Consider the following 26,503-nt stretch of genomic DNA (forward strand, 5'->3'; position numbering starts at 1 on the left):
ACAGCTAAATAACTCTGAATGTTTCACTCTGGCACACAGGCTTAAAAAGATACTGCAAAAAAAAACACAACACAACCTCAGTCCAAACAAACCGCTACAGAGTGCGTTCACGGTTCTTTCCTCCGTCTCTTTGCCAGTTTGTTTCCTCCTCTCTGACGATGGGGAAATCGTAATTAGTCGTTTGGTAAAATCTGGTTAATTATTTTTTTATTGTGTACAACAATCACTCCTACCTTTGCTGTCGCTTTAGTGGGTTGCTTGAACTGCGCAGCTGATTCTAGACAAATGTTTACAGAGCTAATGACAAGTAATAACAAGTAAACATCCAGAGATGTCAGGAAATAAACTTACCGTCCTCGGATGGCAGATCCTCCTCCCTGCGCTGTCCGGGCACCTATTTGAAAAAAATGTAATGTAATGATTTAATGCAGTCTGGAGGAAGTTAGAGCTTTTCTCTGTTGTTATACATGTCACCTCCTGCATGGAGTCCTGGACACTCTCTCTCATGTGCTCGCCCTCCTGCAGTTTACTCACACGGCCCTGCTCGGCTGCCACTCCGACCTTCAGCACGTGGAAGGGAGTTTGCAAATCTCCCACTCTGAAGTGCACCGCTGTGCCCTCGAACCACAGGCTGTCGCACATTCCCTCCTTAAAACCAGGCGGCTCGTATTCTGACGGGGTCACTGTCGCATTTCAAACAGCAGATAGATAAAGTTGTAAAGTTTGTCACGACAAACTTTGATGTTGGCTTTCATGAGGCAAGTATTCGCAAAGGCCGGTGCTTTAAGGAGGCGAGTGGACATAACGGTCAGTGTTACTTTTGGAGGCAAATGGACATAAAACTAGTGGAGCGCTAGGATGCCAAAACATTTGGAGGCAAGTGGAGATGAGCATGTGACGTCATGAGTGTTTTGATATGTCACATGCCCATGTTGTGCAATTATTTATTTTAACGTGACATCACGTGACGTCACGTGACATCATCAGATTACCCGTGAGGAAGTTCCCCTCATTGTTCTGAGTGTTTTGATATGTCACATGTCAATGTTGTAAAAGGTTTTTTGATTTTGCATATTTTGGGGGCGGGGCTCTGGGACAACCGAAAGGCCAGTCGGTACACCAGTTTAAACCTTTGTTCAGAGTATCACCCTAAAGGAGCTGGCCGAATTTGGTGTAGATAGTTCGAAATCTTGCAGTGTTATAAACCTCCAAAGTTTATAATGGGAGTCTATGGGAAAAAAGGCCAATTTGAGACCAGGTACCGGAAGTACCGGTACTCGGATCGCTTAGAAAAGTCATAGCAACAAACTTCAGACCAGGTTCTACAACATATCCGAATTTGGTGCATGTGGCTCGAAAGCTCTAGGAGGAGTTACTCTTGATAAATTTTTGGCTAAGCTTAAATAGGAAAAATGAATGTTGACTTCTACAAAGCGACATAATAAGTACCGTTACTGGACAGATATTGGCTAAAATGCTGGATATGTATAGTATGTTCTTCCTGTATTGTTGTGGTTTCAGAACCGCTGCTTCGAACCTAACACGACAACTTAGACTCCGTGTTTACTCTGAGCTACGGATGTTTTGTTTTACCATCGTCGTAGTAGTAGAGCTTCATGGTGAGATGGACGCCGTCGGGCAGAGAATCCAGATTCTGCATGAGGAGGAAAAGCTTCCTGATCAACAGAACCGAGGCCTTCTTAGTGTTCTCCGTAGTCATGCTCATCTCAATGTTCTCGTTTCTAAAACAAAGAGAAAAAAAACATGAGGGAGATATGAGTGGGACACAGCGGGTTGTAATATAAAGTCAATTTTAAAAACTGCATCTGAATATTTACTTCAATATTTGGAAAGAATGAGCAGCGTGCATGCATGTATTATCTATAAGGTGTGGCCCGTATCATCCTCTTCTACATTTAACTGCAAACTTTACTATTAGCTCTAGTATTCATATCCTGTCATCTGTCACTGTAGCTTGGACTGAAGAGGAAATACTAATAGCTTCCCCATGGTGGTCCTGGAGGGGGTTGTGTGCAGTGCAACCAAACAACAGGATTTTTGCAGGAGGCAGGAGGTCACAAGTTTAAATGCTTACAACGCACCAGCCATAGAAGATGAACCAGGCTGGGTTAACATGTCTCAGAGGAAATATTTACTAGCCGGGTTGATAGCTGCTCTGTAATAGCACACAGCTATTAAGTGGATGGGAACAGGCAACAGGCCAAATGTGAGAAAAACTGGGAAGCAGGAAGCTGTTACTTTCATTCGGGTGGGGAGCAGGGGGTCGGAAGCAGACAAAAAAAATGCATGCAGTGCTCCTGAGGGTCAGACGTTTGATACTTTAGATTCGCGCTACAGCTACATGTCGAAGTAAAGCTTATATTTTATTAAAAAAAACATCATTTTACAAACAACAATGGCTGAAGCATTCGAATCCTACCAAATGCAGTCTGGTGCTTATGCAACTACTGTATAAGGTAAGGCTTTGAAAAAGAAAGTGCTTCATGATGTATGGGAAGAATTAGTTTGTACAGCGCTGAACCCATAATGTGGCACTGCACATATTTGTTTTTCCTGCACCCGTATTAAACATAACGAGTGGGCGTGTTGATTAGCTGATGTTTACGAGCAGACGACATGCAGTGAAGAGGTGCTCGGAAAGTCCTCGGTGATGTCCACAAATCACCTTGGGGGTTTAACGGCTCATTTCTTACCTGAGAATGTCCATCTGAGGCCCGTTGTCTGTGTATTTGAACTTGAACTGGTAAGACTCTATGACATGCTGTAAGAGGTACATTAAAGGTACATTATACACACACAAATACGCATTTGCACATATACCACTCTAAGAAACGGTACTGTTCCTTACATTTGTGTCATCTGGGTCTCTGTGTACCTGTTTTAAAAAAGATTAAAAATTACACGCACGGTACTACAAAGACATGATATTTATGATAGTTAGTAAAACGTATACACTTACGCCGATAAGCACAATCTGCAGCTGGAACAGAATACAAACAATACAGCACTATTAAATCTTCAGTCTCCACAAACGCGATAATGTCGAACCTGGGAATGACAAGAACTTACGTATCTTTTCTCCAAAGCATCGAAACACCCCATCAACCTTCGAAAAGAAAAGACAGAATCATTTTTATTTCAGATTCAGGAACTGAATTATTTTAAGTAAGACCTGAGCAATGTATGGATATAAATGCAAACACAGAAGTGCATATTCATTCATTCATCTTCTACCGCTTATCCGAACTACCTCGGGTCACGGGGAGCCTGTGCCTATCTCAGGCATCATCGGGCATCAAGGCAGGATATACCCTGGACGGAGTGCCAACCCATCGCAGGGCACACACACACACACACACACACTCTCATTCACTCACGCAATCACACACTAGGGACAATTTTCCAGAGATGCCAATCAACCTACCATGCATGTCTTTGGACCGGGGGAGGAAACCGGAGTACCCGGAGGAAACCCCCGAGGCACGGGGAGAACATGCAAACTCCACACACACAAGGTGGAGGCGGGAATCGAACCCCCAACACTGGAGGTGTGAGGCGAACGTGCTAACCACTAAGCCACCGTGCCCCCTAGAAGTGCATATGACAACAGTTATTTCATGTTATCCTGTCATACACGACCTCTCAGTATATCAAACAGTGAACAATGGACACACAAGTTGTTGCTTATTCATCCACAAGAGATAAGTGTGTGTGTGTGTGTGTGTGTGTGTGTGTCCGTACATTTTAAACCTCTTAAAATGAACATCAGTGTCCTAAGTTGTTCACTTACCACTTGACAATTTTGCAGGCTCCTGGAGAGGTGCAATCCTCTTTAAGAACCTTGATGCATAAATCTACATTTTTGAAAATACCAATAAAAGGTTATCTATATAATGTTACACAGCACGAAACTCGACTTCACTTAATACTATCGCTTTTAGATTAATAATCTGTGCAAACTTCAGCTTAAGCAGCAAACAGCTGAAGTTTTTCATGTTTAATTAAAGACGACACCTTCTAAGTAGCGGGATCGATACGCGTCTTCTGGAAAGATCCCACGCAGGTATGTTATAGAGGACACGGATAGGACCAGCATTCGCTTAACAAACACCAGCGACTGCTCCTGGCTTCTCAGCTCCTGATGGAATAAGCTGTCCCACTGAAAGCGTTCGGAAAAAAAAAATAAACAACATTAATTAAATAACACGACATAGCTATCGTTCGCAGCCACGGAAAGATCGTTGTGTGTTTTAATCAATAGAAAACAGACCAATAAATAAAGTCAATGTCTTACGTCTTGACGCTGTTGTCTGTTACACCACTTTGTTCTATTGATCTTATATCATCACAAACGTCGTCTATTAAAAACATCATCGAATATAATACGAGTTTTAATTTGTCTAAACAAATTTAAAAAATGTTTTCACATTTTTATGACTGTTTATTATTTATTACCTCACAACATGTCAGACTCTTACAACAATGCTGTTGCAATAATAATTACTAATTGTTCAGAATTATTAATAGCAATAAACAACTCATATTTGCTATATTCGTTGATAAATGTTTATTAAAATGTTTGTTTTTTTATTTTACTTCAATTAATCTTCCAGTTTGTCTGTTCATTTTGTCCAGACCTTATTAAGATGTAGCTAAACTAAGTAGGTAGTTACGAATACAGTAAGCTAACTTGGATAAATGACTAGCTGACTAGCTTGATGTTTGTTTGTTTATTTGTTTGTTTGTTTTTTACCTCAGCAGTCTCCTGCTTTGCTTTCCCTCGCTTTTTCACTACATTTGTCATGTCCTCTCTGTTCAATATCACCACCTCTTTTATTTCTAGCTAAACTAAACAACTGCTTGCTTGAATTAAAGTGTTTAAATATAACTTTTAATGTGCCTAATTCGTAAAAACGAGTTTAAACCTGAGGAGAAGAAACTGTTAGCCAAGAAGCTAACACCGTGTCCATTAAAGACGCTCATGAACGCTCGCGCGAATCAATCAACTGAACCGTTTACCAAAACAAGGAATCGACTCGGAGATGATTCATAAATATAAAGAATGATAAAAACATAAAAAAATATGAAAAAAAAACATAAAAAATAAATGACTTAAAATTTACAAATATTTCAAAATATTTTTTTGTTTATTTTTACTTTCAATTCTACTTCTTTTGGTCCCTTGGAAATCTATGCGTTTCACAAAACAGTTTTTTAATTATATAAATTGTGTATATAACCATCCTAAATGATATGGTTTATAATCAAGCATTACATGTTAGCTTAAATCTATTACAAACTCTGTAGAAAAGCAGGCAGTCTAGCTCTTGCCCAAGTTCCTGTCATTCCCTCAGCGTGTTAGAAAATCTATTTGTTTTTGTTTTTTTACTGAATCTAGAAAGCAAGAATAAAAACATCGCTGCGTTATTTTCGTTTTTTATTTCACAAAAGGAAACATGAAAAGTTGTAAACATACAAAATAGTAGTCTTCTACATGACCATCATACTTCTCACAAAGTCACATGACATAACCAACAATTACAATCCTACACACTTATTTTCAGCTTAACAGAGTGGTAATTTTTACTGAGGTGCGATACAAGTGCCAGTAGTGTGGGGCCTGTCAGACTACACTGCAGAATTTTATGGGTTTAGTTTTGTTTAGAGAAGAAATCTTTGCTCTTTGCGACATCGGGCTTGATGGTGTCCTTTCCGGGCTTCCATCCAGCTGGACACACTAGAAAATGATATGAGAACAAGCATCAATACCTTAATAATGTTTAGAACAATGATTTATAACTGGCTAATAACTCCTTAGTTCCAACTAGAACCCTCAATACTGATTTGTATTTGTCGTACGTTTATGAAATTAATTCACCACGATCACTCACCTTCTCCGTGTTTGTCGGTGAATTGAAAGGCCTGCACCAGACGCAGCGTCTCATCGATGGATCGACCAACCGGCAGGTCGTTAATAGTTATCTGCCTCAGGATGCCTTTATCGTCAATGATGAAGAGGCCTCTGAGGAGAAAAGATTGATCGTGAAATTTAGGTGATGCATATAAATCACGATCGATCATCTCTGCACTGAGAAAATATTTCAGCAACTTAAACACACCTGTAAGCAATGCCTTCATCCTCCTTCAGTACACCATAATCTTCAGAGATGGTTCGTTTGGTGTCGGCCACCAGAGGGACCTTCATGTGTCCCAGGCCACCTTGCTTCCTGGGGGTGTTTATCCTGATGCACAGAAGGAGAGGAACATTGCAATTATCGAAAAAACTGCGGTCAAACATTTGATGTAATGTATTCACTTCTGGGTCTTCAGGAGACGCTCACCAGGCCAGGTGGCAGAAGTGCGAGTCCACGGATGCACCGATCACCTCACAGTTGATCTTTTTGAATTCATCTGCTGCGTCACTGAAGGCGATGATCTCAGTGGGACACACGAAGGTGAAGTCCAGAGGGTAGAAGAAGAAAACTACGTACTTCCCTGCAGAAGAAAAAAATATTTGCTCTTAACATTAGTGGTCTTGTGAGTTCCTGTATTCGATGCTGCATGAAAATAAGAGGTCATACCTCGATATTCAGACAACTTCAGGTCCTTGAACTGGCCATCGGGCATCACCGCCTTGGCCGTGAAGTCAGGGGCAGGTTTTCCAATTTGTGCTTTACCGGCTGACATGTTTGGCTGTACTGTAAAGAGGAACAGAGTGGTTTCGTTACAACAATAAGGTGTAATCTGCTATGAAAAGTGCAAAGTAGATCATGAAGTAATGCTAGATGACCAAAAAAAAAAAAAAAAAAAAAACAAGAACTTGTGCATTGAATACATTCGAATGAGCAGTGAAAATCAGTCACAGTCATTCAGTGATCATGTAATAAAACTCTGTATGACATCTGAATGCAGGTTTTATCACTTCCTCAATGTCGCAACGTTTCTTCCAGGTTTTAACTACAACTCAAAACCTTCACAACTTTATTCCGTCAGATACGAATTAAACAACTAAATTAACGAAGAGGTATTTATTACATGTTGGACACAATATTAGACTAAAAGAAAAGCCGACTGTAAGCAACTTACAGTCCCTTCACCTGCGCACTACACCGAGGATTAAACAATACAACCTACAGCCTGCTTTAGTGAACTGTATATTCGACTCCGAGCCGATTCGGATTCGACCCCGAGTATACAGCCTGCTTTAGTGAACTGTATATTCGACTCCGAGCCGATTCGGATTCGACCCCCGAATATACAGCCTGCTTTAGTGAACTGTATTTTCGACTCCGAGCCGATTCGGATTCGACCCCCGAATATACAGCCTGCTTTAGTGAACTGTATTTTCGACTCCGAGCCGATTCGGATTCGACCCAAACTATCGCCCTGACATTCAACAGGTTTTACTTCGAAACAAATCCGCCACGTATTGATAGAACATCTAGAAATGCATTTAAAATATGATTTTGTTCAAAAGTATTATTTTGTGTGGGGTAAAAAAAAAATAAAAATAAAAAATAAACATACCTTCGGCTCCTTCTCAGTGGGACGTTACTTAAAAACCCGAGGAACCGCTGTGGCTCGCGCTTATATAAAGCCTCTGTGGCTCGCGCGTTCTATAACCACGTTGAAATCTCGCGAGACTTCGCTCACCCATCTAGAGGTAGAAGAAAGACAGAAGTTATGTTCTGCCTCGTCTAGCATGACTTTGCACATTTTCTGTCCTGTTGCATAGTTGTCTCAATGCCAAAGGAAACTAAATGAAAGCAAAGCTTATTGTAATACAGACCAGTGTCTTGAGACTTGCCCCAGTTTCTGATTAACCTCTGATTTAATGGTGCTTTAAAAAAAAACAACACTACTGTAATTCTGACCCAGTCCTAACTTTTTAATTTAGGGAACAACATTGTTCCAGATGCAGTCTGATTGTGGTTTATATATAATATAATATAAGGATGCATGAATAAATGACCTGGATTTTAAAAGCCCCTCTTCATATGAACCATGACACATGTTTGTCACATGTCCATGTCACGTCTGTAGACTAACAAGTTGTTTGCACGTTTTTACTCTGTTTACTATAAACAAGGTTAAGGGAAAGCGTGTTGTGGTTTCGTCCTCTATGTGCAAAGTCGTGGTGATGAGAATGAGCTCGTTTTGTCCCCCGGGCCCTCACGACAAGAGGACAATGTAGGAGTTTCTTATCACAAGCCATCAGACTCCTCAATAGCTGAACTAAAACGTACAGTTCCTTTACATTAACTCATGTAACTGCTGCTATAATACTGTGTTCATTCCAGTATTTCTGCACACGTAATATTTATGAACATACAGTATGTACACTGATCTGTGTTTTTGTGTATTATCTTTTGTGTGATGTCTTTTGTGTGATGTCTTGTATTTGTGTTTGTACTGTCTTTTGTCTGCACTGTCCCTTGTCCTGTCTTTTGTCCTGTACTGTCTTTTTTCTGCTTTGTCCTTTGTCCTGTCTTTTCTCCTGTACTGTCTTTTGTCTTCACTGTCTTTTGTCTGCACTGTATTTTGTCTTGTACTGTCTTTTGCCCTGTACTGCCTTTTGTCCTGTACTGTCTTTTGTCTTCACTGTCCTTTGTCCTGTACTGTCTTTTGTCTGCACTGTATTTTGTCTTGTACTGTCTTTTGTCCTGTACTGTCTTTTGTTTTCACTGTCCTTTGTCTTCACTGTCCTTTGTCTTCACTGTCCTTTGTCCTGTCTTTTGTCTTCACTGTCCTTTGTCCTGTACTGTCTTTTGTCTGCACTGTATTTTGTCTTGTACTGTCTTTTGTTTTCACTGACCTTTGTCCTGTACTGTCTTTTGTCTTCACTGTCCTTTGTCCTGTACTGTCTTTTGTCTGCACTGTATTTTGTCTTGTACTGTCTTTTGTCCTGTACTGCCTTTTGTCCTGTACTGTCTTTTGTCTTCACTGTCCTTTGTCCTGTACTGTCTTTTGTCCTGTACTACCTTTTGTCTTGTACTGTCTTGTCCTGCACTGTTTACACCAGGTTGCACAGATGCACTTTATGTATCTAAGACTTACTTACTAAGTCCTTATAGCTCTGTCTTTGTTTTATGTAGCACCATCGTCCTGGAGAAACGTTGTCTCATGTCACTGTGTACTGAAACAGCTATATATGACAATAAAAAGCTTCATGACTTGACTCTTTCTACATGGCCGCACCTTTATTTAATCATTTCAAGGTGCTTGCTTCCTCGTGTTCCTTGAAATTTAAGCTCCCTAAAGACATATCGTCCACTGACACTATGATTTACACGTTAAGCAGGAGAAACCTGTCATTTGCACATTTAGTCCCCCTTTATCTCGTTGCCATGGCGACGGCGTCGGAGGGCTGATAAGGGGCGCACATATTAAAACACAGCTGCCTGCTTTCATCCCAAACTGCTTCAAACACGGCAGCACAGAAAGCACAGGAATAATTAAAAGAGCAAATCCATAGATCCGTAACGTTAGAGTTTAGAGACGAGGCCTTTGTGGTGTTTTACACGATTTCAAAAGCTTCTGTTTGTGTGGTTGTTTCGAGTGAAAAAGGAAATGAAAGTCTAATGACCTGAACTGTAATATTGATCTTTTAATATCATTCTGATTGGTCAGAAGGTTATAGAACAGTTATGGAAGGAGTCTTCAGTGTCAGATAAATAAAGCTGCACCTTTTTTTGTCTTATTAAACTTTCATATCGAATGATCTAGACAAAAACAAAAGCCCTCAAGTCTAATCACAAGCCAGACTCTTGCTTTCAGCTCCTGACCACATCTTCATGTGAGCTACAGGAAAATTCCCCAGGAGTCTGAGTCAGATCTGTGATCTGAAATGTAATGGTGACAGAAGGGAAAATTAAGATTCATAGGATTTTACCAGGTGAAGACAACATGACCGTGTTTGTTTTATTGTTTTTTTTTCCCCTGTGGGATGAAACAGCGACCTCCGACCATCATCGTTAATGATTCCTAGAAAGCAGCCAATTCCCCCTGCTGTGCCTCGGGCTTGTTCTCCCATCTCTCTGCTGCATCTCAGCACAGACAAGCCTGGACTCATCCGTGTCTGTCTCACACACAGAGACAAGAAACTGATTAGACACAAGTCCAACTGACTGATTAAAAATAAAGCAATGAATACATACGATAGCTTGTAGTGAATTAAAATAGAATTATTTATTTGTCATTGTACAGTCGTACAATTACACGAATGAATGAGTATTTTTGCAAAAAAAAAAACAAAAACAAAAAAACCAACCAAATAAAAAAACCCATAGAAATCATTATAATTTATTTATTTAGTTATTTAGTTATTTACTCAAGAGAAGCAAATCATTTGTTTCCATTTTTTTTGTTACCAGCGTATCTATATTTCTCCCGTCTTTACTTATTGATGTTATTTCTGAAATAAAAAAAGAAAGTAAAATCATATGTGATATTTAATTCATTTTGAAAATAGAAAAATAAAAATAAAAATAATATATATATTTACATTTACATTTACATTTACATTTACATTTACATTTACAGCATTTGGCAGACGCCCTTATCCAGAGCGACGTACATAAGTGCTTAAATCTCTTACATTGAATACATTAATGCTGGATCACTAAGTTACATACTTAAGATACCATGAGTTTAAAACATTTGTTCAAAGTTACAATGAAAGTGTCAAAGGTGTGTTTTTTTTTTTTTTTTTTTTTTAAATGCAAAAGATAATGAAAGAAGTGCTAGTTGAAGTGTTTCCTGAATAAGTAGGTCTTCAACCGCCGCTTGAAAATAGCCAGTGACTCAGCTGTCCGGACCTCTAGGGGAAGTTCGTTCCACCACCTTGGTGCCAGTACAGAGAAGAGTCTTGTAGTATACTTGCCTCTTACCCTGAGAGATGGTGGAACCAGTCGAGCAGTGCTGGTAGATCGGAGGGTGCGGGGTGCAGTGTGAGGAGTGATGAGGGCTTTGAGGTAAGAGGGAGCTGGTCCATTTTTGGCTTTGTAGGCCAGCATCAGTGTTTTGAATCTGATGCGTGCAGCTACCGGAAGCCAGTGGAGGGATCGCAGCAGCGGGGTGGTATGAGAGAACTTTGGCAGGTTGAAAACAAGCCGGGCAGCTGCATTTTGGATCATTTGCAGAGGACGGATTGCGTTCATAGGTAGACCTGCCAGCAGTGTGTTACAGTAATCCAGTATAGAAATGACAAGAGACTGAACAAGTACCTGAGCAGCCTGTGTGGACAGAAATGGTCGAATCCTTCTAATGTTGTAGAGAAGAAACCGACATGAGCGAGTCACATTAGCAACATGAGAGGAAAAGGACAGTTGATTGTCCATGGTTACCCCAAGGTTGCGAGCTGTGGCTGAAGGGGAGATCAGATCTCCCCTTCAGCCCTTCCCCTTCATATATATATATATATATATATATATATTTAAATTCAATATATATATATAAATTGAATTGAAAATATATATATTATAACATAATATATATACAGTATATAAATTTTTTCAATTATATATATGTTATATATATATATAATATCTTTTTATATAACATAATATACATATATATATATACAGTATATAATTTCTTCAATTATATATATATATATATATATACGTATATGTATATATATATATATATATATATATATATATATATATATATATATATATATATATATATATTCATCCATTCATCTTCTACCGCTTATCCGAACTACCTCAGGTAGTTTTCACTCGAAACAACCACACAAACAGAAGCTTTTGAAATCGTGTAAAACACCACAAAGGCCTCGTCTCTAAACTACCTCAGGTGCCTATCTCAGGCATCATTGGGCATCAAGGCAGGATACACCCTGGACGGAGTGCCAACCCATCGCAGGGCACACACACACTCTCATTCACTCACGCAATCACACACTAGGGACAATTTTCCAGAGATGCCAATCAACCTACCATGCATGTCTTTGGACCGGGGGAGGAAACCGGAGTACCCGGAGGAAACCCCCGAGGAAACCCGGAGGAAACCCCCGAGGCACGGGGAGAACATGCAAACTCTACACACACAAGGTGGAGGCGGGAATCGAACCCCGACCCTGGAGGTGTGAGGCGAACATGCTAACCACTAAGCCACCGTGCCCCCCTGTTATTATAAATATATATATATATATATCTTTTTATATAACATATAATATATACAGTATATAATTTCTTCAATTATATATATATGTTATTATATATAACATATATATATATATATATCTTTTTATATAACATATAATATATATTATAATATATAACATAATATATATTTCAATTTTTATTTTCAAAATGAATTAAATATCACATATAATTTTACTTTCTTTTTTTATTTATTTTATATATAGATATTTCAAAATTAAAGACCAAAACAATAATATTTAGTATTAGAGCGCCCCCTTCAGGTACCTTTGTTAAATTTGCTTGGCAAGCGCTCCGTTTGTTTCCCCACCCGCAATCGGATCACACCACCGCTTGACCCGGCGGCAGGAGGCGTGTCTTTCGGAATAGAGGCGTGTTAAAAAATAAAGCGTCGCAGCTGATTGCTCCGCCATCTTGACAGAAACGTAAACATTCAGTCTCACATTCGGTCTGCTGGGAATCTGTCCACAGCTCAATAAAAGGGTTGTTTCCTGAGCTTCTGACAGTACATTGCATCTTAAAAAAAAAAAAAACATGCTAACTGAGAGGTCGGATACTGAAGTGTGCAGCTAAACAGGTAAGTTTATCTACACCTAGCTAGCTGGAGCAGGAAGGTAGCTGATGTTGGATCCTCTAGCTTAGTATCTGGCTTCACCTAAGCATCATGTCAGCTTTTATTTCACAGCCAGCACTGATTAAACAGGTAGTCTGAAGTGTTATGGAGAGCTAGACTGCAAAAGTCAAGGTGTTTTTTTTCTCTCTCAGGTTTGGGGCTAATGCTAATGCTAATGCTAGTCGTGGTAGTGATGTGTCAGGTAGCTTCCATGGCAACTGTGTAAACTGTAACTGTGTTAGTGTCGGATAAACACCTGCAGTGTAAACATGCAGTTCAGAGAGTTCACAGTGTGAAGACCTTTTAGAGGTGAGTGAGGCAGCTTCTAGGGATGGATGGATGGATGGATGGATGGATGGACATCACTGGAGACAAATAGACTGCTGCTGAGAAAGGTGAAGAGACACAAGAGAGATTCAGATGAACACCTTTAGAAAGAAGGAAGATCTGCCTTGTTGGAGAAACAAACACGCTGAGAGCCAGATGAACACCCGCAGGTTAAGATGAACATGTTGAAGAACATTGTAGCTGCACTGGATGACAAACACATTTAGAACCACTGAGCACTTTAGAATCTTTAAGGATTTAACTTTTTTTTTTCTTTTTCTTTTCTTTTCTTTTTTTTCTGTCCGTCCAGGGATGGAAGAGGTGGGCGGACCCGCGAGCGCAGACTGAGGCAAAGACAGCGGAAATGGACCAGGACTATGAGAGACGACTCCTCAGGCAGATCAACCACCAGAACCTGCCCAACGGTCACGTGTCCAAGGTTGAGGAGTTTTTACAGATGATCATGAGTCATTTTTATACTATGCGAAGATGATGCGTCTCGGAAGAGATCCGTGTTTCATGCGTGTGTGTTATTTTTTCCCCCCTGCGCAGTCTGGCTTTGCCTCATGCAGTCCAGTCAGTGTTAAGTCGGGCGACAGGTTCATACCTACTCGTGCAGGAAGCAACTGGAGCATCAACTTCCATTATGCCAACGTATGTCACGTTCGTTATTTAAACATCGAGCTATTGTTTTTCCCTCGGTGTGTCACCTCACCTACTGATTTATTGACTTTGCAGGAAAACTGCTGGTCACCTAACCAGAATCAGCGCTCAAAAGACGCCAGTACTGACAGTGGAAAGGGTAAAGTTCATGTTTTGGGGTTCTTCATCACATCTTATCTGTGCTTGCAATATCATAACAGTTATGATACACTTATGCATTTGTTAAGATGACTATAGAAAGCTCAGGTTTTATACGATACATTTGGATCAGTTAATACAGACTCGGTAATTTATTTTCATCGTATGGAGGTCACTAATCCGTATATCCGTGCAGACACGGTGGCCTATGCTGCTCTGCTGCGGAACGAGCTTCTGGGTGCGGGCATCGAGACCGTACCCGACCCTCACACAGACGACCGACGGCATGCCATCCTCTCACAGGACATACACAGCCTGTTCAGGGTGAGTTCCTTCCACAGAGCATGTGTGAGTTTGTTTGTGTGTTTGCTTATCAATCTGGCCAACTTGTATTCAAAAGTATCTTGATTTCCTTTGTTTTTGTGTCTCTTCTAGTACACGATTCACACAAAGAGAGTGCCTTTTGACAGCGGCAATGAAATCTCTCCATATTCCCTCTCTCCTCTCAGCAACAAAAGGTAGTCAGAGGCATGTTTATCATTTCCTCTCACACACACTGCTTCTTCATCACATGTCCATGTGTGTCTCAGTATTTCATGTGTGTGTGTGTGTGTTTTTTTTTCTCTCTCCCTCAAGCCACAAGCTGTTGCGGTCACCGCGAAAGCCGGCACGAAAGATCTCCAAAATTCCCTTCAAAGTTCTGGATGCCCCGGAGCTGCAGGATGACTTCTATCTCAATCTGGTACATGCTTGTATTTTCGACTGTTTAATAATGTACCAAATATTTGCTCTTAAAAATTTCTATTTTAAGTAAGAGGCCACGCCTCCTTCACTGAGATGGACAGGTTTAGAAGCCATGCCTCCTTTACTCAGACTGGCAGGTTTAGAAGACACGCCTCCTTCACTGAGACGGACAGGTTTAGAAGCCACGCCTCCTTCACTGAGACGGACAGGTTTAGAAGCCACGCCTCCTTCACTGAGATGGACAGGTTTAGAAGACACGCCTCCTTCACTGAGACGGACAGGTTTAGATGCCAGGCCTCCTTCACTGAGATGGACAGGTTTAGAAGCTACGCCTCCTTCACTGAGATGGACAGGTTTAGAAGCCACGCCTCCTTCACTGAGACTGACAGATTTAGAAGCCACGCCTCCTTCGCTGAGACAGACAGATTTAGAAGCCACGCCTCCTTCGCTGAGACTGACAGGTTTAGAAGCCACGCCGCCTTCGCTGAGACTGACAGGTTTAGAAGCCACGCCGCCTTCGCTGAGACTGACAGGTTTAGAAGCCACGCCTCCTTCGCTGAGACTGACAGGTTTAGAAGCCACGCCTCCTTCGCTGAGACAGACAGGTTTAGAAGCCACGCCTCCTTCGCTGAGACTGACAGGTTTAGAAGCCACACCTCCTTCGCCTATATATTTATCATTTATTTATTTATAATTTATTTCAATATAAATTATTTATTCATTTATAAATCTAGACTGACAGGTTTAGAAGCCACGCCTCCTTCACTGAGACGGACAGGTTTAGAAGCCACGCCTCCTTCACTGAGATGGACAGGTTTAGAAGCCACGCCTCCTTCACTGAGATGGACAGGTTTAGAAGCCACGCCTCCTTCACTGAGATGGACAGATTTAGAAGCCACGCCTCCTTCGCTGAGACTGACAGGTTTAGAAGCCACACCTCCTTCGCTGAGACTGACAGGTTTAGAAGCCACATCTCCTTCGCTGAGACTGACAGATTTAGAAGCCACGCCTCCTTCGCTGAGACTGACAGGTTTAGAAGCCACGCCTCCTTCGCTGAGACTGACAGGTTTAGAAGCCACACCTCCTTCGCTGAGACTGACAGGTTTAGAAGCCACACTTCACTGAGGTAGACAAACATAAGAGCCATGCTTCTTTTACTTGACTGGGCTCCATTCAGTTTTAAATGATTTATACGTGTATACTAACAGGATATATCCTAAGTTTATATTTAAGTCTGCTATAATTGTCATACTCAGTTGGGAATCATGGCTATAATCAGGAGAAAATGTATTTAATGTATATTAGAAGAGGCATTTCCAGTTGTTTAGGTTGTTGTTGTTGCTGTCCTTGGTGCTGAAATGAAGCTTCTTGCAATCTGGGGTGATTGTTCACGACACCAACCTGCTGCTTGATGCTCGCTCTTCTGAACCGGTGCAGCCATGTTACTTAACATCTTCAATACCAAATAAGCTACGACAACATTTCTGCACGTAACCGATGCACCTTCTGGCTCAGAGTCGTGTTTTAGGACGTAGGATGTTCAGATTAGATCCGATTCCGCTGCATAAAAGGATTAACATTTGAAGCGCCGTGTGTCGTTAACAGGTAGACTGGTCAGCCGGGAACCTGCTCAGTGTTGGTCTCGGTGCTTGTGTGTATCTGTGGAGTGCCTGTACCAGTCAGGTGTGTAAAAAAACAACAACAACAACAATGTAGTAGATGATTTTTGGTCTGCAGATTTATCAGTCAGTGATCGTTGTGTGTAATTTTTGTTCACAGGTGACGAGGTTGTGTGATTTGTCAGTGGATGGAGACTCTGTGACTTCAGTCTGCTGGAATGAGAGGGTGAGCTCTCACTTGTGATACGATGTATCTGTATTGTACTTAACGAACATTGCTACTTACTGTATATTGTATATCACATCACTCTGTTTTGTGTTCTTTAGGGAAGCTTGGTCGCTGTCGGAACCCACAAAGGTTTTGTGCAGATATGGGACGCAGCCGGAGGGAGGAAGCTAACCAGCCTGGAAGGTCACTCGGCTCGAGTCGGTTCGTACCGACGCTTTCCTTTGATCTTACGAGTTATGGTTGCGTGTGGAAATTGATCAGTAACGTGGTTTGCCGTGTTGTTTTGTCAGGAGCTTTGGCGTGGAACGGCGAGCAGCTTTCCTCGGGCAGCAGGGACAGGGTGATCCTGCAGAGGGACGTCCGAGCGCCGCCTGCTGCTGAGAGGAGGTTACAGGGACACAGGCAGGAAGTCTGTGGCCTTAAGTGGTCTCCTGACCACCAGCATCTCGCCTCCGGAGGCAACGACAACAAGGTGAGGATGCAGTGTGAGCGTGGCTGATAAGGACAGTACAGTCGTACTGAATAACATAATAAGTACCTGGTATAACAGAATGCTCTGGTGCCTTGTGTAGCTGCTGGTGTGGAACAGCTCGAGCCTGGTGCCCGTGCAGCAATACAGCGAGCACTTAGCGGCGGTGAAGGCCATCGCCTGGTCGCCCCATCAGCACGGCCTCTTGGCGTCCGGAGGAGGTACGGCTGACCGCTGCCTGCGCTTCTGGAACACACTCACAGGACAGGCGCTGCAGAGCACAGACACCGGCTCACAGGTCTGCAACTTGGCCTGGTCCAAACATGCCAACGAGCTGGTAAGAAAACTCACACACACACACACGCAAAGTTCTGTTAGACAACATGGTGTCATTTAGAACATACTGAACACCTTACACACCTTACTGACGTCTTGCAGGTCAGCACACACGGCTACTCACAAAACCAGATCCTGGTGTGGAAATATCCTTCCCTCACGCAGGTGGCCAAGCTGACCGGACATTCGTACCGTGTGCTTTACTTGGTAAACAGGAGCTTCACCTACATTAAACCCCGAGCGCGCCGACGGATCTGTTTAATCACGTGTGATTTTTAAACTGTCTTCACCAGGCTGTGTCTCCAGACGGAGAAGCTATAGTGACAGGAGCAGGAGATGAGACGCTCAGGTTCTGGAACGTCTTCAGCAAAACACGCTGCACCAAGGTTAGACACGTATTTTAGTACATAACCAGCTGTAGGTTTCTCACGTCGTGGTGCATTATGGGTAACACTCAAATGTTCTTGTACTGCTGTTTCAGGAATCCAAGTCAGTGTTGAACCTGTTCACCAGGATACGGTAGTGTCCGAGGCAAGAGGAGGGACTTGCGAGAGAACCCGACGCCTCTTCCTCGTCTCCGCGCTCCTCCCTGCGTCTGTCAGAAATCCCACAGTCTGTTTATGTTAGCGCACCGACTTTCTTATTACTGTATTACGTGAAAATCCAGAAAGATGTGGTGTATTGTAAGTAGAGAGAAACGGTTTATCTATACGTCCTGTCGGAACGGCGATCGGTCCGTTATGATATTTTCGCTATTTTGCAGACGGGATCTCGTCATCCGGCGGATCGCCGTACGGAAATAAACACACTGCTGCAGGTTCTCTGTTAGTAGTTTATGGAAACTTGTTGGTTCTTTTTTTTCTTATTTTGGTGTTGTGACGAATTACGACCTTAACACGTATCTTAACACGATCGTACGTTTATTACAAACGTAAAACCTTTTAATGCTAGCGTTAATACTGTCTTGTCTGAAGTTCTGTGCAGACTGAAACACACCAAACCTGGGACGATGCCCATGACCTGTGAAGGCGTGATGATGATGATGCTTAAACACACGTTCGAAAAAAACAAACAAACTACACAGTAGAATAATAAAATTAGACAGAAAACCATGACCTCATGACAATGGAAGTCTGTAAAAATGGGATTCTCCGCCCAGACATTTTGTCTTTTCATGTTTGATCCCACAAGTGTCTAAAATGTTCAGACGGGTGTTCGGAAAGCGACGGCTGTTCAGTACTCCGTGGTTTCCTCTGCTCCCTGTAGACCCCGACACAACAGGCAAAACTCCTTCGCAATTTCCCTCATCTTCCACTTACTCGCTTGTTCCCTGAGGAGGAGGAAAAACAGAGCTGTGAGCTTCGATACAAGATCCTGCCTCTGAGACTTTGGTTTTAAGTTTGTCATCCACCTGTTGATCTAAAGTGACTCTTTCTGAGGTTCTTTTCTCACACTAATGCCCCTTTTCCACCGAGGCAGTTTGAGTGCTTGTTCGGAGCCTAATTTAGAACCAGTTCTTTCTTTTTCGACAGCCAAAGCACCGGCTCTGAACCAGGAAAAGTGGTTCTTAAGTAGCACCAAAACGTTGCTGATCTAGACTTAAGAACCGCTTGTGTCAGGGGCTGTGGGTGGGGCTGTGGGCGGGGCTACTGTTAGCGCATTTGTTAATGTACCTTAAGTATACTAATGTTTAATACACTTTTACTTTACCGCGATATGATACATTATCAGCACACATGATAGTAGGTAGCTACATGCTAAGGCTAACTGTTTTCTGTGTTAATGATAAAATAATGTTATGTACTTTCTCCATTACAACCTCCGTTTATACAGATTACATGGAGCTGCACGTACACGTTGGATTCGCCGCGTTTGGGTGTTAATGTAGGTTCACAAAGCCATGAGCATTAACAGTAAAACAACATCCGCCGTTGTTGTTGTGTTTGTGTTTGTGTTGCTGCACTAACGTTGCTGTGTAACGTGACACGTATACAGTGACGTCAGACTCGGCTCTGTGATGCTCTCTAACCGATGGAAAGACAAACCGGTTCTTAGAAGGTTCTCCAGTGGAACCAACTTTGAACCAGCACCAGTGCTAGTTCTGAACCAGCACCCGGTTCTTTTTGGTGGAAAAGGGGCATTAGGGCTCGTCGGTGGCAGCTACGACCTTCTGCTCATTAGCCCGTCAAACTAATTTACCTCTGTGAAACTTCCTCTAAGGCTCTATGAGGTGTGAACTCAAAGGTTTCCGTCCGCTATCGCTGACCCCGTGTCGTGAGTCGATATTAGAAACGATGATGAATCGCTAAAGAATCGTTAGGTTGTTAGTTCAAAAAAATCTCAGAGCAACACCTGAGGATCTGCTGGCAGAAGTGATCCTTGTGCTCCGGAGTGATTAAGGCGCAGGGGAAGGCGTCAGACTGCAGGACGTCTCTTAACCGAGTCACGAGCAAGCTGGGACAGTGGAGACTGATGGAGAACAGAACCTCAGCCAGGTGCTCCAGCAAGCCCAGGGGAGCCTGGATACAGATAGCCTACACACACATACACACACACACACACAGAGTTCCAGTGTCAGCCCCTCATAAATCTATGAATACAAAGAGAAGCTGGTTAGAAAACGACTGTCCGTAAGTAATTTGCAGCGGTATAACAGGAATAAAGCTCTGACCTCCAGTAGGGTCTGAAGAAGCAGCAGGCCGTCCTCCTGCAGCACGTCTCGGACAGCGGGGACGTCCTCGCAGCGAGACATCAGCTCTGTCTGAGCAGCACAGCGAACAGGAGAATGAGGGGACACGAATGTCTAGCGCTCGTGACGATTTTCACCTCACGGATTTTGAGGAAAAGTAGAGAGACTTACGAACAGCGCACATGTGGACTTGAGAGTGGGAGCCTCGGGAAATTTCAAAGCTAAAATCCCTGCGTTAAAAAAAAAAAAAAAAAAAAAAAAAAAAAAAGAGAAAAACACACCGTGACGCTGTGTGCAGGGTTTACTTTTTTTTTTTTTTTTTCCTTTCTTTCTTTATCTGATATGCACTACATGGGCTCTCACCACAGTAGAAGACCACTCTGACGTCCAGACCCTCGGAGCCGTACAGGTCCGGCTTCCTTTTCAGAACCTGCAAAAACGGGGAAACGTTTTAAAAGGAGCTTTAATCAAACGCCGCTCTATTTTCAGAACAGAAAACTTTCGTCCGTCATAGAGTTCATAGAGTAAAGAGTAAAACATTTCGACCTGCGCATGAAGCTTCATGAAGGACTCGACTACATCAGGATGGTCTCTAGCACCTGCAACATCACACACACACACACACTCTTGGTCTACGTTGCCTTTGAGTTCTGAGTCACTTTTCTTAACGTCGGCGCGTGAGCACGATCCCTTACCGTGCTGAAAAACCGACATGGTTACGTTGGTGACGAGCTCCAGAACCGCGGCGACCGATGAGACGTGTTCCTTCTCGCAGGCGAACACATGAAGCAGCTATAAAAGAGTGAAGACACTGAACGGTTAGCGTTACGCCGTGCGGAGGATCTCCGTCGCTGTGGAAACACACACCTGCTGTATGAGATCCAAAGCAGAGGCTTGTGGGTAGGTGCTGTACAGCTGACTGATCAGCTCACAAAGCTGAGCTACAAGAGGAGCAAAATCACCACCGAGGGTCTTCAGACTTTTCTCGAAAACCGCACATGAGGCCTGCGAAGAAGAAAAAGAAGTAAAGACAAAGTAAGAATTTTGTTTCGGGGGACGTTTTCCAAGGCGGACGGAATATTTTTCGCGTCTTACAGTACCTCCACCACCTCGGTGTCTTTCAGCCACTTGCTCAGAAGTGTCTGGATGAGAGGAAACACTTGACGTAGCACGACTACAACCTGAAACAACGACGAATCACGTTTAAACAACTAGGTGTCGATAACGTGCTCATCGAGATCGTCGTCGACGTGGCCTGAACTTTACCGGATTGTTGTGAGCAGCAAATCGACGACCTTTAACCCTGTCCGGTCCTTCGGCGTACGTGCTCGTGTCGAGAGTGGAGAAGAGGCTGGAGATCAGACCCAGAACCTGAAGTGCGGAGCGTTTAGTGGCAGGAGAGGGCTGTGAATTTAAAGCAAAGGACAGAAAAACACGACTGGCGTTAAAGTTAATCCTACTGACGTCACTCGAGTTAAGGGAAAGACGTCAAAATAACGTGACGTGACTGTAAGGGTGCGATTTGTAAGGGATGTGAGTCGGCGCGTCCAGACGACAGACGTCTAATAAACTGGAGGCGATCTATGAAGAGATCGATATCGTGAGTTCACCGTTGCTAGGCAACTGTACCGGAAATGAATCGGACAGCTAACGTGCAGAAATTTCAACACAGGCGGTTTTTATAGACAAAATATTGACTGGATCTTGAACTCTTTCGGATATGTTTAGAAATGCCACAAGTGCAGGAAGGTGCTGGATCGATTCGTACCGCCTGATTGGCCAGTTGCTCCAGGTCCTGGATATGAGGCGAGAGGAGGGAAAGCAATTTGTCTTGAATCTCCTCATCCGGCATGGCGGAGAGTAAAAATCCCAGAGCCTGCATCAGCCACGTGCTCTGAGGGCTCTGGAAGGGAAAAGACGTGTTCGGGTTAACGATTCGGACGTAAACCGCACCAGGAATGTCGTGTCGAGGAGACGGATTCTGACCTTGTGGGTCCTCTTAACGAGTGCGTCCTGAAAAACAGAAAAGAGAAACACAGGTTCGGTGCGTAACCATAATCTTAGAATAAAAGCTTTCATACCGCACCCTAAAGGTGACCTTTAACCCTTATAGACTTTATAGACCTGGGGTCTATTTGACTCATCTGGAAAGTTTAATGTGTCATAACTTGGGTTTCCTTCCACATATTTGCCTGAAATTTTCCAAAATTGTTCCAAATTATGAACTTTGCAAGTAAAATTAATTTTGTCTATTTTCGTTGAACTGATGTGTTCATAAAACTCCTCAAGTCATCTAGGGCCAATTTGACCCGGCCACATTTAGTGGGGCAATAGGTCACACTTTTGCCCTTTTCAGCGCAATGAACATACATACAGACACAAAAATGCACGCATAAAATGTCCACTAACACACGCACCTAAAACACACACTCACACACCACACACACAAATAGGGCATTGCATTTCATTAGGCCTCCAGAAAAAAAAAAAGCTACATATTTGTAAATATTTCACACTTTTGATATGCCTTCGCCTAACAGAGGGCAAAATATCACTCACTCACTCACTCATTTACTACCGCTTATCCGAACTACCTCGGGTCACGGGGAGCCTGTGCCTATCTCAGGTGTCATCGGGCATCAAGGCAGGATACACCCTAGACGGAGTGCCAACCCATCGCAGGGCACACACACACACTCATTCACTCACACAATCACACACTACGGACAATTTCCAGAGATGCCAATCAACCTACCATGCATGTCTTTGGACCGGGGGAGGAAACCAGAGTACCCGGAGGAAACCCCCGAGGCACGGGGAGAACATGCAAACTCCACACACACAAGGACCCCGACCCTGGAGGTGTGAGGCGAATGTGCTAACCACTAAGCCACCGTGTTCCCCCTCAATTGAGATTCCTTTCACTTAATTCGAATCTTTACTACATTCAAAAACAGAAAAATGACTCTTTAGTGGCTCGGAGTGGATGTCGAGTCTGTAGCGTACCTGTGAGGATGCCAGGATGTCGTTGGCGTGAGGGTAAAGGTGATGCCTGCACTCGCGGCAGATCCTCTTCAGCGTGGAGACGGCGGGCACCGAGAGTTCAGCGTCTGACAGGGCGGGCAAGACGACGCGCAGGACAGCGGGCACCATGACCGGGTGATCGGCCAACCACTCGGCCAGCGAGCCTAAAAAACACACACACGATCTTTATTACATATACGAGTGCTGCTCTGATGCCTGGATGCTCCGTTTCTGACAGCATCTGTTACTTATCCTGGTTTCTGCTGTACCTAGCGTGAACATGACGGTCTCTGTCAGCTGGATGTTGTTCGATGAGATGAGCGGGATGAGACCGATCAGTCCGGGAATCACGTCTGAGTAACTGACGTCCACCGTGTCAGCGATGGACTGGAAACCGAACAGCAGAGCCTCTATATCCTCCATACGGAGAGAGACAGAGACATAAGACGACAGAACGAAGGACTGTTTTTATTTTCTGTGATCCATAGATTTAATAAAGTATATTTTAGACTGGAAGAAAGTCTATATCCCTAAATGAGATACTGACCTGCCACAGAGAGGAGTGTATGTGTGTCGGGTCGGTCAGCAACACTCCCAGTTTGTCGTACAGTTTGCGCAACAGTTCGGGGCCCAAAAGCTCATACACACACATCAGAGTGTCCGAGATGTCGACTCTGCAACGTGGTAAACGATATTCAGATCACACGAGCCGTTAAACGCCGATAACAAACGCTGTACTCACCTGTACGTTCTGAACTGTTCCTTGTCATCGGAAGTCCACGAGGCGTAGTCGTGCTCGTTGGGAAAGCGGGCCTTGTGCAGCAGAACGTCGACCAGCTGGAAGTAAATGGGTCTGTAGAGCTGCAAATAAAAGGTCTGCTTCTCCGTATCCAGTGACATGATGTCATCCTGTAAGAAAACAAGCAGCTCTCGGAGTCTATAGACTGCTACAGATTCGTATACGGTACGCAGACTACAACTAGAATGACTTCTGTTAAATGATCTTGAGTAGTCGTATGGATTTTATAGGTGGTCTAAAATCTAACCTGCAGCGTGTACCAGAATGTGAGGGTCAGTGAGCTGGAAGTCTCATCCACCGGGTAGTGACCAGGAATCGCGGTGCATGACAGAATCATACCGACCAGCGCATGGAAACCCTGCCAGTGTCCGATCTGTTCCAGCAACGTTCTGAGACAGAGAGACAGAGAGCCAGAGAGAGAGAGAGACAGAGAGAGAGAGAGACAGAGAAAGAGAGAGAGAGACAGAGAGAGAGAGAGAGAGACAGAGAGAGAGAGAGAGACAGAGTAAGAGAGAGAGACAGAGTGAGAGAGAGAGAGAGAGAGAGAGCGAGAGAGAGTGATAATTTCCCTGACACTTATCTGCGCTTCAATTAACTAAAGAAGCTGTGGAAGAATCTACGTGCTCTTCAAGGTCTAAGTGCAACCTGCAGTGAGTTTCGCTGAGAGCGACGACAACGCGACAGATTCCGTGAGACGTCTCCATGTCTCTGTCCTGCACCGCCCTCTTCAGCTGCTCCTGGAGCTCCAGCACACAAGGCAACAACTTCACCAGACCTTCTGCAGACCTGCACACAAAAACAAACAAAAAAAAAACCCCTGTGTCAGAGCCTGTGTGCTTTTATTACTTGATATTACTAGAACATAAGGCTTTGCCCTCTACCTTTGCCAGTCAGTCACCGAGAGAGCACCGACGACACTCTCCACAGCCGTGTCAAAAAGCTCAGGCACTTTAAGAAGCTCTAAACTATCCTTCACCACTCCTTCGATCTGTCCCAAATCAATGCCGAGTGGGAGCCACGACGGCAGGCAGCGCAGCGCTCGCTCCTTCACGCCACACGCCGAGCCTTCGCACCTCAGCAGCTCCCTCAACAACGGGCACAACAAGGTCCACTCTTGCGCCAGGGCAGTCTGAAGCCTGGCACGGTTCCCTGATGTGAACTTCCTGCTCAGGAGTTCCTCAGGCAATACAGTGAGCACCTCTAACAGGGCCAGGCGCTGACTGGTTGCTTCGGCTGTACCATCTGCGCTCTGGAACGCTTGGAGGAGATCAGGCACAGCGCTGGGCCAGGAGTCAAGGAGCGTACGAAGGATCAAAGAAGCCAGGGCCACGCAGAGCCGAGTCAGCACCATCTTGGGCCCGAGGGCGAAGTGGCACACGTGGGAGACTAGCTGAGATTGAAGAGACTCACGAAGCTCAGGACTGAGGTCATGCCAGTGGCTGGAGATCTTGCCGTGCAGTGTGCTGGCACCAAAGAACTGGATCTCGGGCACCTGCTCAGGTGAAAATCATTTGACTTCGTGGTGGAAAGTAAAATACAGGAGCTACAATATATTTTATGACTGTTGCGGTTTCTCTTACCTTGATCAAGAGACAATTAACAAATGTTTAGCAGAATGAAATAAACAACCAATCAGCTAAAAATACAGACATCTAACCTGTTGGAGACGGAATAGATTCATTGAGACTGTGACTTTAGTGAAGACGGACACACCCCTTGACTGCTCAGATGTATTGTATACCCAAATTGAACTGTATCCAAACTCACTGTGACTTTTGTAACCAACCTTGTCCGGGCTCAGCAGCGCCCAGCAGAAGTGCCACGCCTGCGGCGACGCTTGAGCCTGCGCCAGCCACTTCTGGGCCACGTCTTTCCGCACCATGTCCGGATCATAGTACAGCTGCTGAAGAGCCTGCAGGAGAAACCGAGCGAGTCGTGAGTACGTACGCCATAATGCAGGCGTTACTGAGAGACTGAAGCAAATCAATCAACACCTTGTGACAAGACGGAACTGAGAATCCATGTAGGTTTCTTTATGCAGAGGGTCGACAGTCACCACACAGCACATGCTGCCGGTTATTATTAGCATCACAGAGCTTTCCTTAGATATCAGATTACTTTTCTACACCCTCAGTCTGATATACTGACCTCAGCTCATTATCATGCACTAGATCAGACTGCATACATGTACATCTGTTATAAACAGTTATTTTTGAGTCTCTGTCTCTCTCTGTCTCTCTATCTGTCTGTGTCTCTCTCTCTATTTCTCTCTCCCTGTCTCTCTCTCTCTGTCTCTCTCCGTCTGACTCTCTCTGTCACACAATATCTCTCTGTCTCTCTCTCTCTCTTTCTCTCTCTGTCACACACTCTCTTTCTGTCTCTCTCTCTCTCACTCTGTGTCTCTCTCTATATCTTTCTCTCTATCTCTCTCCATCTGTCTCTCTCTCTGTCTCCCTCTCTCTCTGTCACACAATCTCTCTCTCTCTCTCTCTGTCTTTCTATCTCTCTCTCTGTCACTCTCTCTCTCTCTGTCACACAATATCTCTCTCTGTCTCTCTCTCTCTCTGTCACACAATCTCTCTCTCTGTCTTTCTATCTCTCTCTCTGTCACTCTCTCTCTCTCTCACACAATATCTCTCTCTGT

At 43.7% G+C, this 26,503-nt stretch overlaps 5 protein-coding genes across 6 annotated transcripts in view; 2 read left to right on the forward strand and 3 right to left on the reverse strand.

Moving 5' to 3' along the window:
* Positions 1 to 107: 107 nt before the first annotated feature.
* On the reverse strand, positions 108 to 4,930 carry zte38 (zebrafish testis-expressed 38). Its single transcript, XM_060873586.1, has 12 exons — positions 4,775 to 4,930; positions 4,036 to 4,180; positions 3,812 to 3,875; positions 3,091 to 3,127; positions 2,981 to 3,001; positions 2,870 to 2,896; positions 2,715 to 2,782; positions 1,594 to 1,742; positions 475 to 683; positions 352 to 394; positions 219 to 277; positions 108 to 152 (listed from the first exon to the last, which is right to left on the reverse strand). The coding sequence occupies exons 1-12, from the start codon at positions 4,823 to 4,825 to the stop codon at positions 108 to 110; spliced, it is 918 nt and encodes a 305-aa protein (XP_060729569.1). The 5' UTR covers positions 4,826 to 4,930.
* A 511-nt stretch (positions 4,931 to 5,441) lies between these two features.
* prdx1 (peroxiredoxin 1) lies at positions 5,442 to 7,678 on the reverse strand. Its single transcript, XM_060873802.1, has 6 exons — positions 7,549 to 7,678; positions 6,603 to 6,719; positions 6,363 to 6,516; positions 6,141 to 6,263; positions 5,913 to 6,043; positions 5,442 to 5,758 (listed from the first exon to the last, which is right to left on the reverse strand). The coding sequence occupies exons 2-6, from the start codon at positions 6,706 to 6,708 to the stop codon at positions 5,673 to 5,675; spliced, it is 600 nt and encodes a 199-aa protein (XP_060729785.1). The 5' UTR covers positions 6,709 to 6,719; positions 7,549 to 7,678; the 3' UTR covers positions 5,442 to 5,672.
* A 4,928-nt stretch (positions 7,679 to 12,606) lies between these two features.
* On the forward strand, positions 12,607 to 18,189 carry fzr1b (fizzy/cell division cycle 20 related 1b). 2 transcript variants are annotated; one of them, XM_060873804.1, is made up of 15 exons: positions 12,607 to 12,786; positions 13,460 to 13,588; positions 13,702 to 13,803; positions 13,888 to 13,951; positions 14,147 to 14,274; positions 14,386 to 14,468; positions 14,587 to 14,692; positions 16,300 to 16,377; positions 16,474 to 16,539; positions 16,641 to 16,743; positions 16,833 to 17,014; positions 17,115 to 17,348; positions 17,450 to 17,554; positions 17,641 to 17,733; positions 17,829 to 18,189. In XM_060873804.1, exons 2-15 carry the CDS (start codon positions 13,514 to 13,516, stop codon positions 17,868 to 17,870), a joined length of 1,461 nt encoding a protein of 486 aa, XP_060729787.1. In that variant the 5' UTR covers positions 12,607 to 12,786; positions 13,460 to 13,513; the 3' UTR covers positions 17,871 to 18,189. The 2 variants fall into 2 exon arrangements, with proteins under 2 accessions (XP_060729787.1, XP_060729788.1); XM_060873805.1 differs by lacking the exon at positions 12,607 to 12,786 and adding an exon at positions 12,831 to 13,319.
* On the forward strand, positions 14,699 to 16,292 carry LOC132848241 (repetin-like). Its single transcript, XM_060873806.1, has 2 exons — positions 14,699 to 15,652; positions 15,689 to 16,292. The coding sequence occupies exons 1-2, from the start codon at positions 14,788 to 14,790 to the stop codon at positions 15,817 to 15,819; spliced, it is 996 nt and encodes a 331-aa protein (XP_060729789.1). The 5' UTR covers positions 14,699 to 14,787; the 3' UTR covers positions 15,820 to 16,292.
* ipo13a (importin 13a) overlaps positions 18,166 to 26,503 on the reverse strand; it is a 10,347-nt gene continuing 2,009 nt past the window's right edge. The window contains exons 2-21 of the mRNA XM_060873803.1: positions 25,646 to 25,771; positions 24,741 to 25,351; positions 24,505 to 24,645; positions 24,107 to 24,248; positions 23,803 to 23,969; positions 23,608 to 23,734; positions 23,330 to 23,477; positions 23,043 to 23,224; positions 22,023 to 22,049; positions 21,805 to 21,939; positions 21,303 to 21,440; positions 21,137 to 21,217; positions 20,904 to 21,041; positions 20,732 to 20,828; positions 20,583 to 20,635; positions 20,400 to 20,466; positions 20,208 to 20,266; positions 20,019 to 20,108; positions 19,700 to 19,881; positions 18,166 to 18,677 (exon numbers count right to left, since the gene is read on the reverse strand). Of these exons, the coding sequence (XP_060729786.1) occupies positions 18,581 to 18,677; positions 19,700 to 19,881; positions 20,019 to 20,108; positions 20,208 to 20,266; positions 20,400 to 20,466; positions 20,583 to 20,635; positions 20,732 to 20,828; positions 20,904 to 21,041; positions 21,137 to 21,217; positions 21,303 to 21,440; positions 21,805 to 21,939; positions 22,023 to 22,049; positions 23,043 to 23,224; positions 23,330 to 23,477; positions 23,608 to 23,734; positions 23,803 to 23,969; positions 24,107 to 24,248; positions 24,505 to 24,645; positions 24,741 to 25,351; positions 25,646 to 25,771 (2,808 nt within the window). The 3' untranslated portion in view covers positions 18,166 to 18,580. The remainder of the gene's footprint in view (positions 18,678 to 19,699; positions 19,882 to 20,018; positions 20,109 to 20,207; positions 20,267 to 20,399; positions 20,467 to 20,582; positions 20,636 to 20,731; positions 20,829 to 20,903; positions 21,042 to 21,136; positions 21,218 to 21,302; positions 21,441 to 21,804; positions 21,940 to 22,022; positions 22,050 to 23,042; positions 23,225 to 23,329; positions 23,478 to 23,607; positions 23,735 to 23,802; positions 23,970 to 24,106; positions 24,249 to 24,504; positions 24,646 to 24,740; positions 25,352 to 25,645; positions 25,772 to 26,503) is intronic.

This window comes from Tachysurus vachellii, chromosome 7 (assembly GCF_030014155.1).
Source record: "Tachysurus vachellii isolate PV-2020 chromosome 7, HZAU_Pvac_v1, whole genome shotgun sequence".
Taxonomy (NCBI): Eukaryota; Metazoa; Chordata; class Actinopteri; order Siluriformes; family Bagridae; genus Tachysurus; species Tachysurus vachellii.

What these genes read in the sequence shown, in the direction of transcription:
- zte38 (XM_060873586.1), bottom strand. Translation starts at nt 4,825, where the DNA reads ATGACAAATGTAGTGAAAAAGCGAGGGAAAGCAAAGCAGGAGACTGCT. An exon ending in ATGCTTTGGAGAAAAGATAC is followed by an intron (nt 3,002 to 3,090) that starts GTAAGTTCTTGT and finishes ATTCTGTTCCAG; the next exon opens with CTGCAGATTGTGCTTATCGG. An exon ending in TCCAGGACTCCATGCAGGAG is followed by an intron (nt 395 to 474) that starts GTGACATGTATA and finishes TTTTTCAAATAG; the next exon opens with GTGCCCGGACAGCGCAGGGA.
- fzr1b (XM_060873804.1), top strand. Translation starts at nt 13,514, where the DNA reads ATGGACCAGGACTATGAGAGACGACTCCTCAGGCAGATCAACCACCAG. An exon ending in CAGTACTGACAGTGGAAAGG is followed by an intron (nt 13,952 to 14,146) that starts GTAAAGTTCATG and finishes ATATCCGTGCAG; the next exon opens with ACACGGTGGCCTATGCTGCT. An exon ending in CCGGAGGCAACGACAACAAG is followed by an intron (nt 17,015 to 17,114) that starts GTGAGGATGCAG and finishes TGCCTTGTGTAG; the next exon opens with CTGCTGGTGTGGAACAGCTC.
- prdx1 (XM_060873802.1), bottom strand. Translation starts at nt 6,708, where the DNA reads ATGTCAGCCGGTAAAGCACAAATTGGAAAACCTGCCCCTGACTTCACG. An exon ending in GAAGTTGTCTGAATATCGAG is followed by an intron (nt 6,517 to 6,602) that starts GTATGACCTCTT and finishes TTTCTTCTGCAG; the next exon opens with GGAAGTACGTAGTTTTCTTC. An exon ending in GATGAAGGCATTGCTTACAG is followed by an intron (nt 6,044 to 6,140) that starts GTGTGTTTAAGT and finishes TTTTCTCCTCAG; the next exon opens with AGGCCTCTTCATCATTGACG.
- LOC132848241 (XM_060873806.1), top strand. Translation starts at nt 14,788, where the DNA reads ATGGACAGGTTTAGAAGCCATGCCTCCTTTACTCAGACTGGCAGGTTT. An exon ending in TCCTTCGCTGAGACTGACAG is followed by an intron (nt 15,653 to 15,688) that starts GTTTAGAAGCCA and finishes TGAGACTGACAG; the next exon opens with ATTTAGAAGCCACGCCTCCT.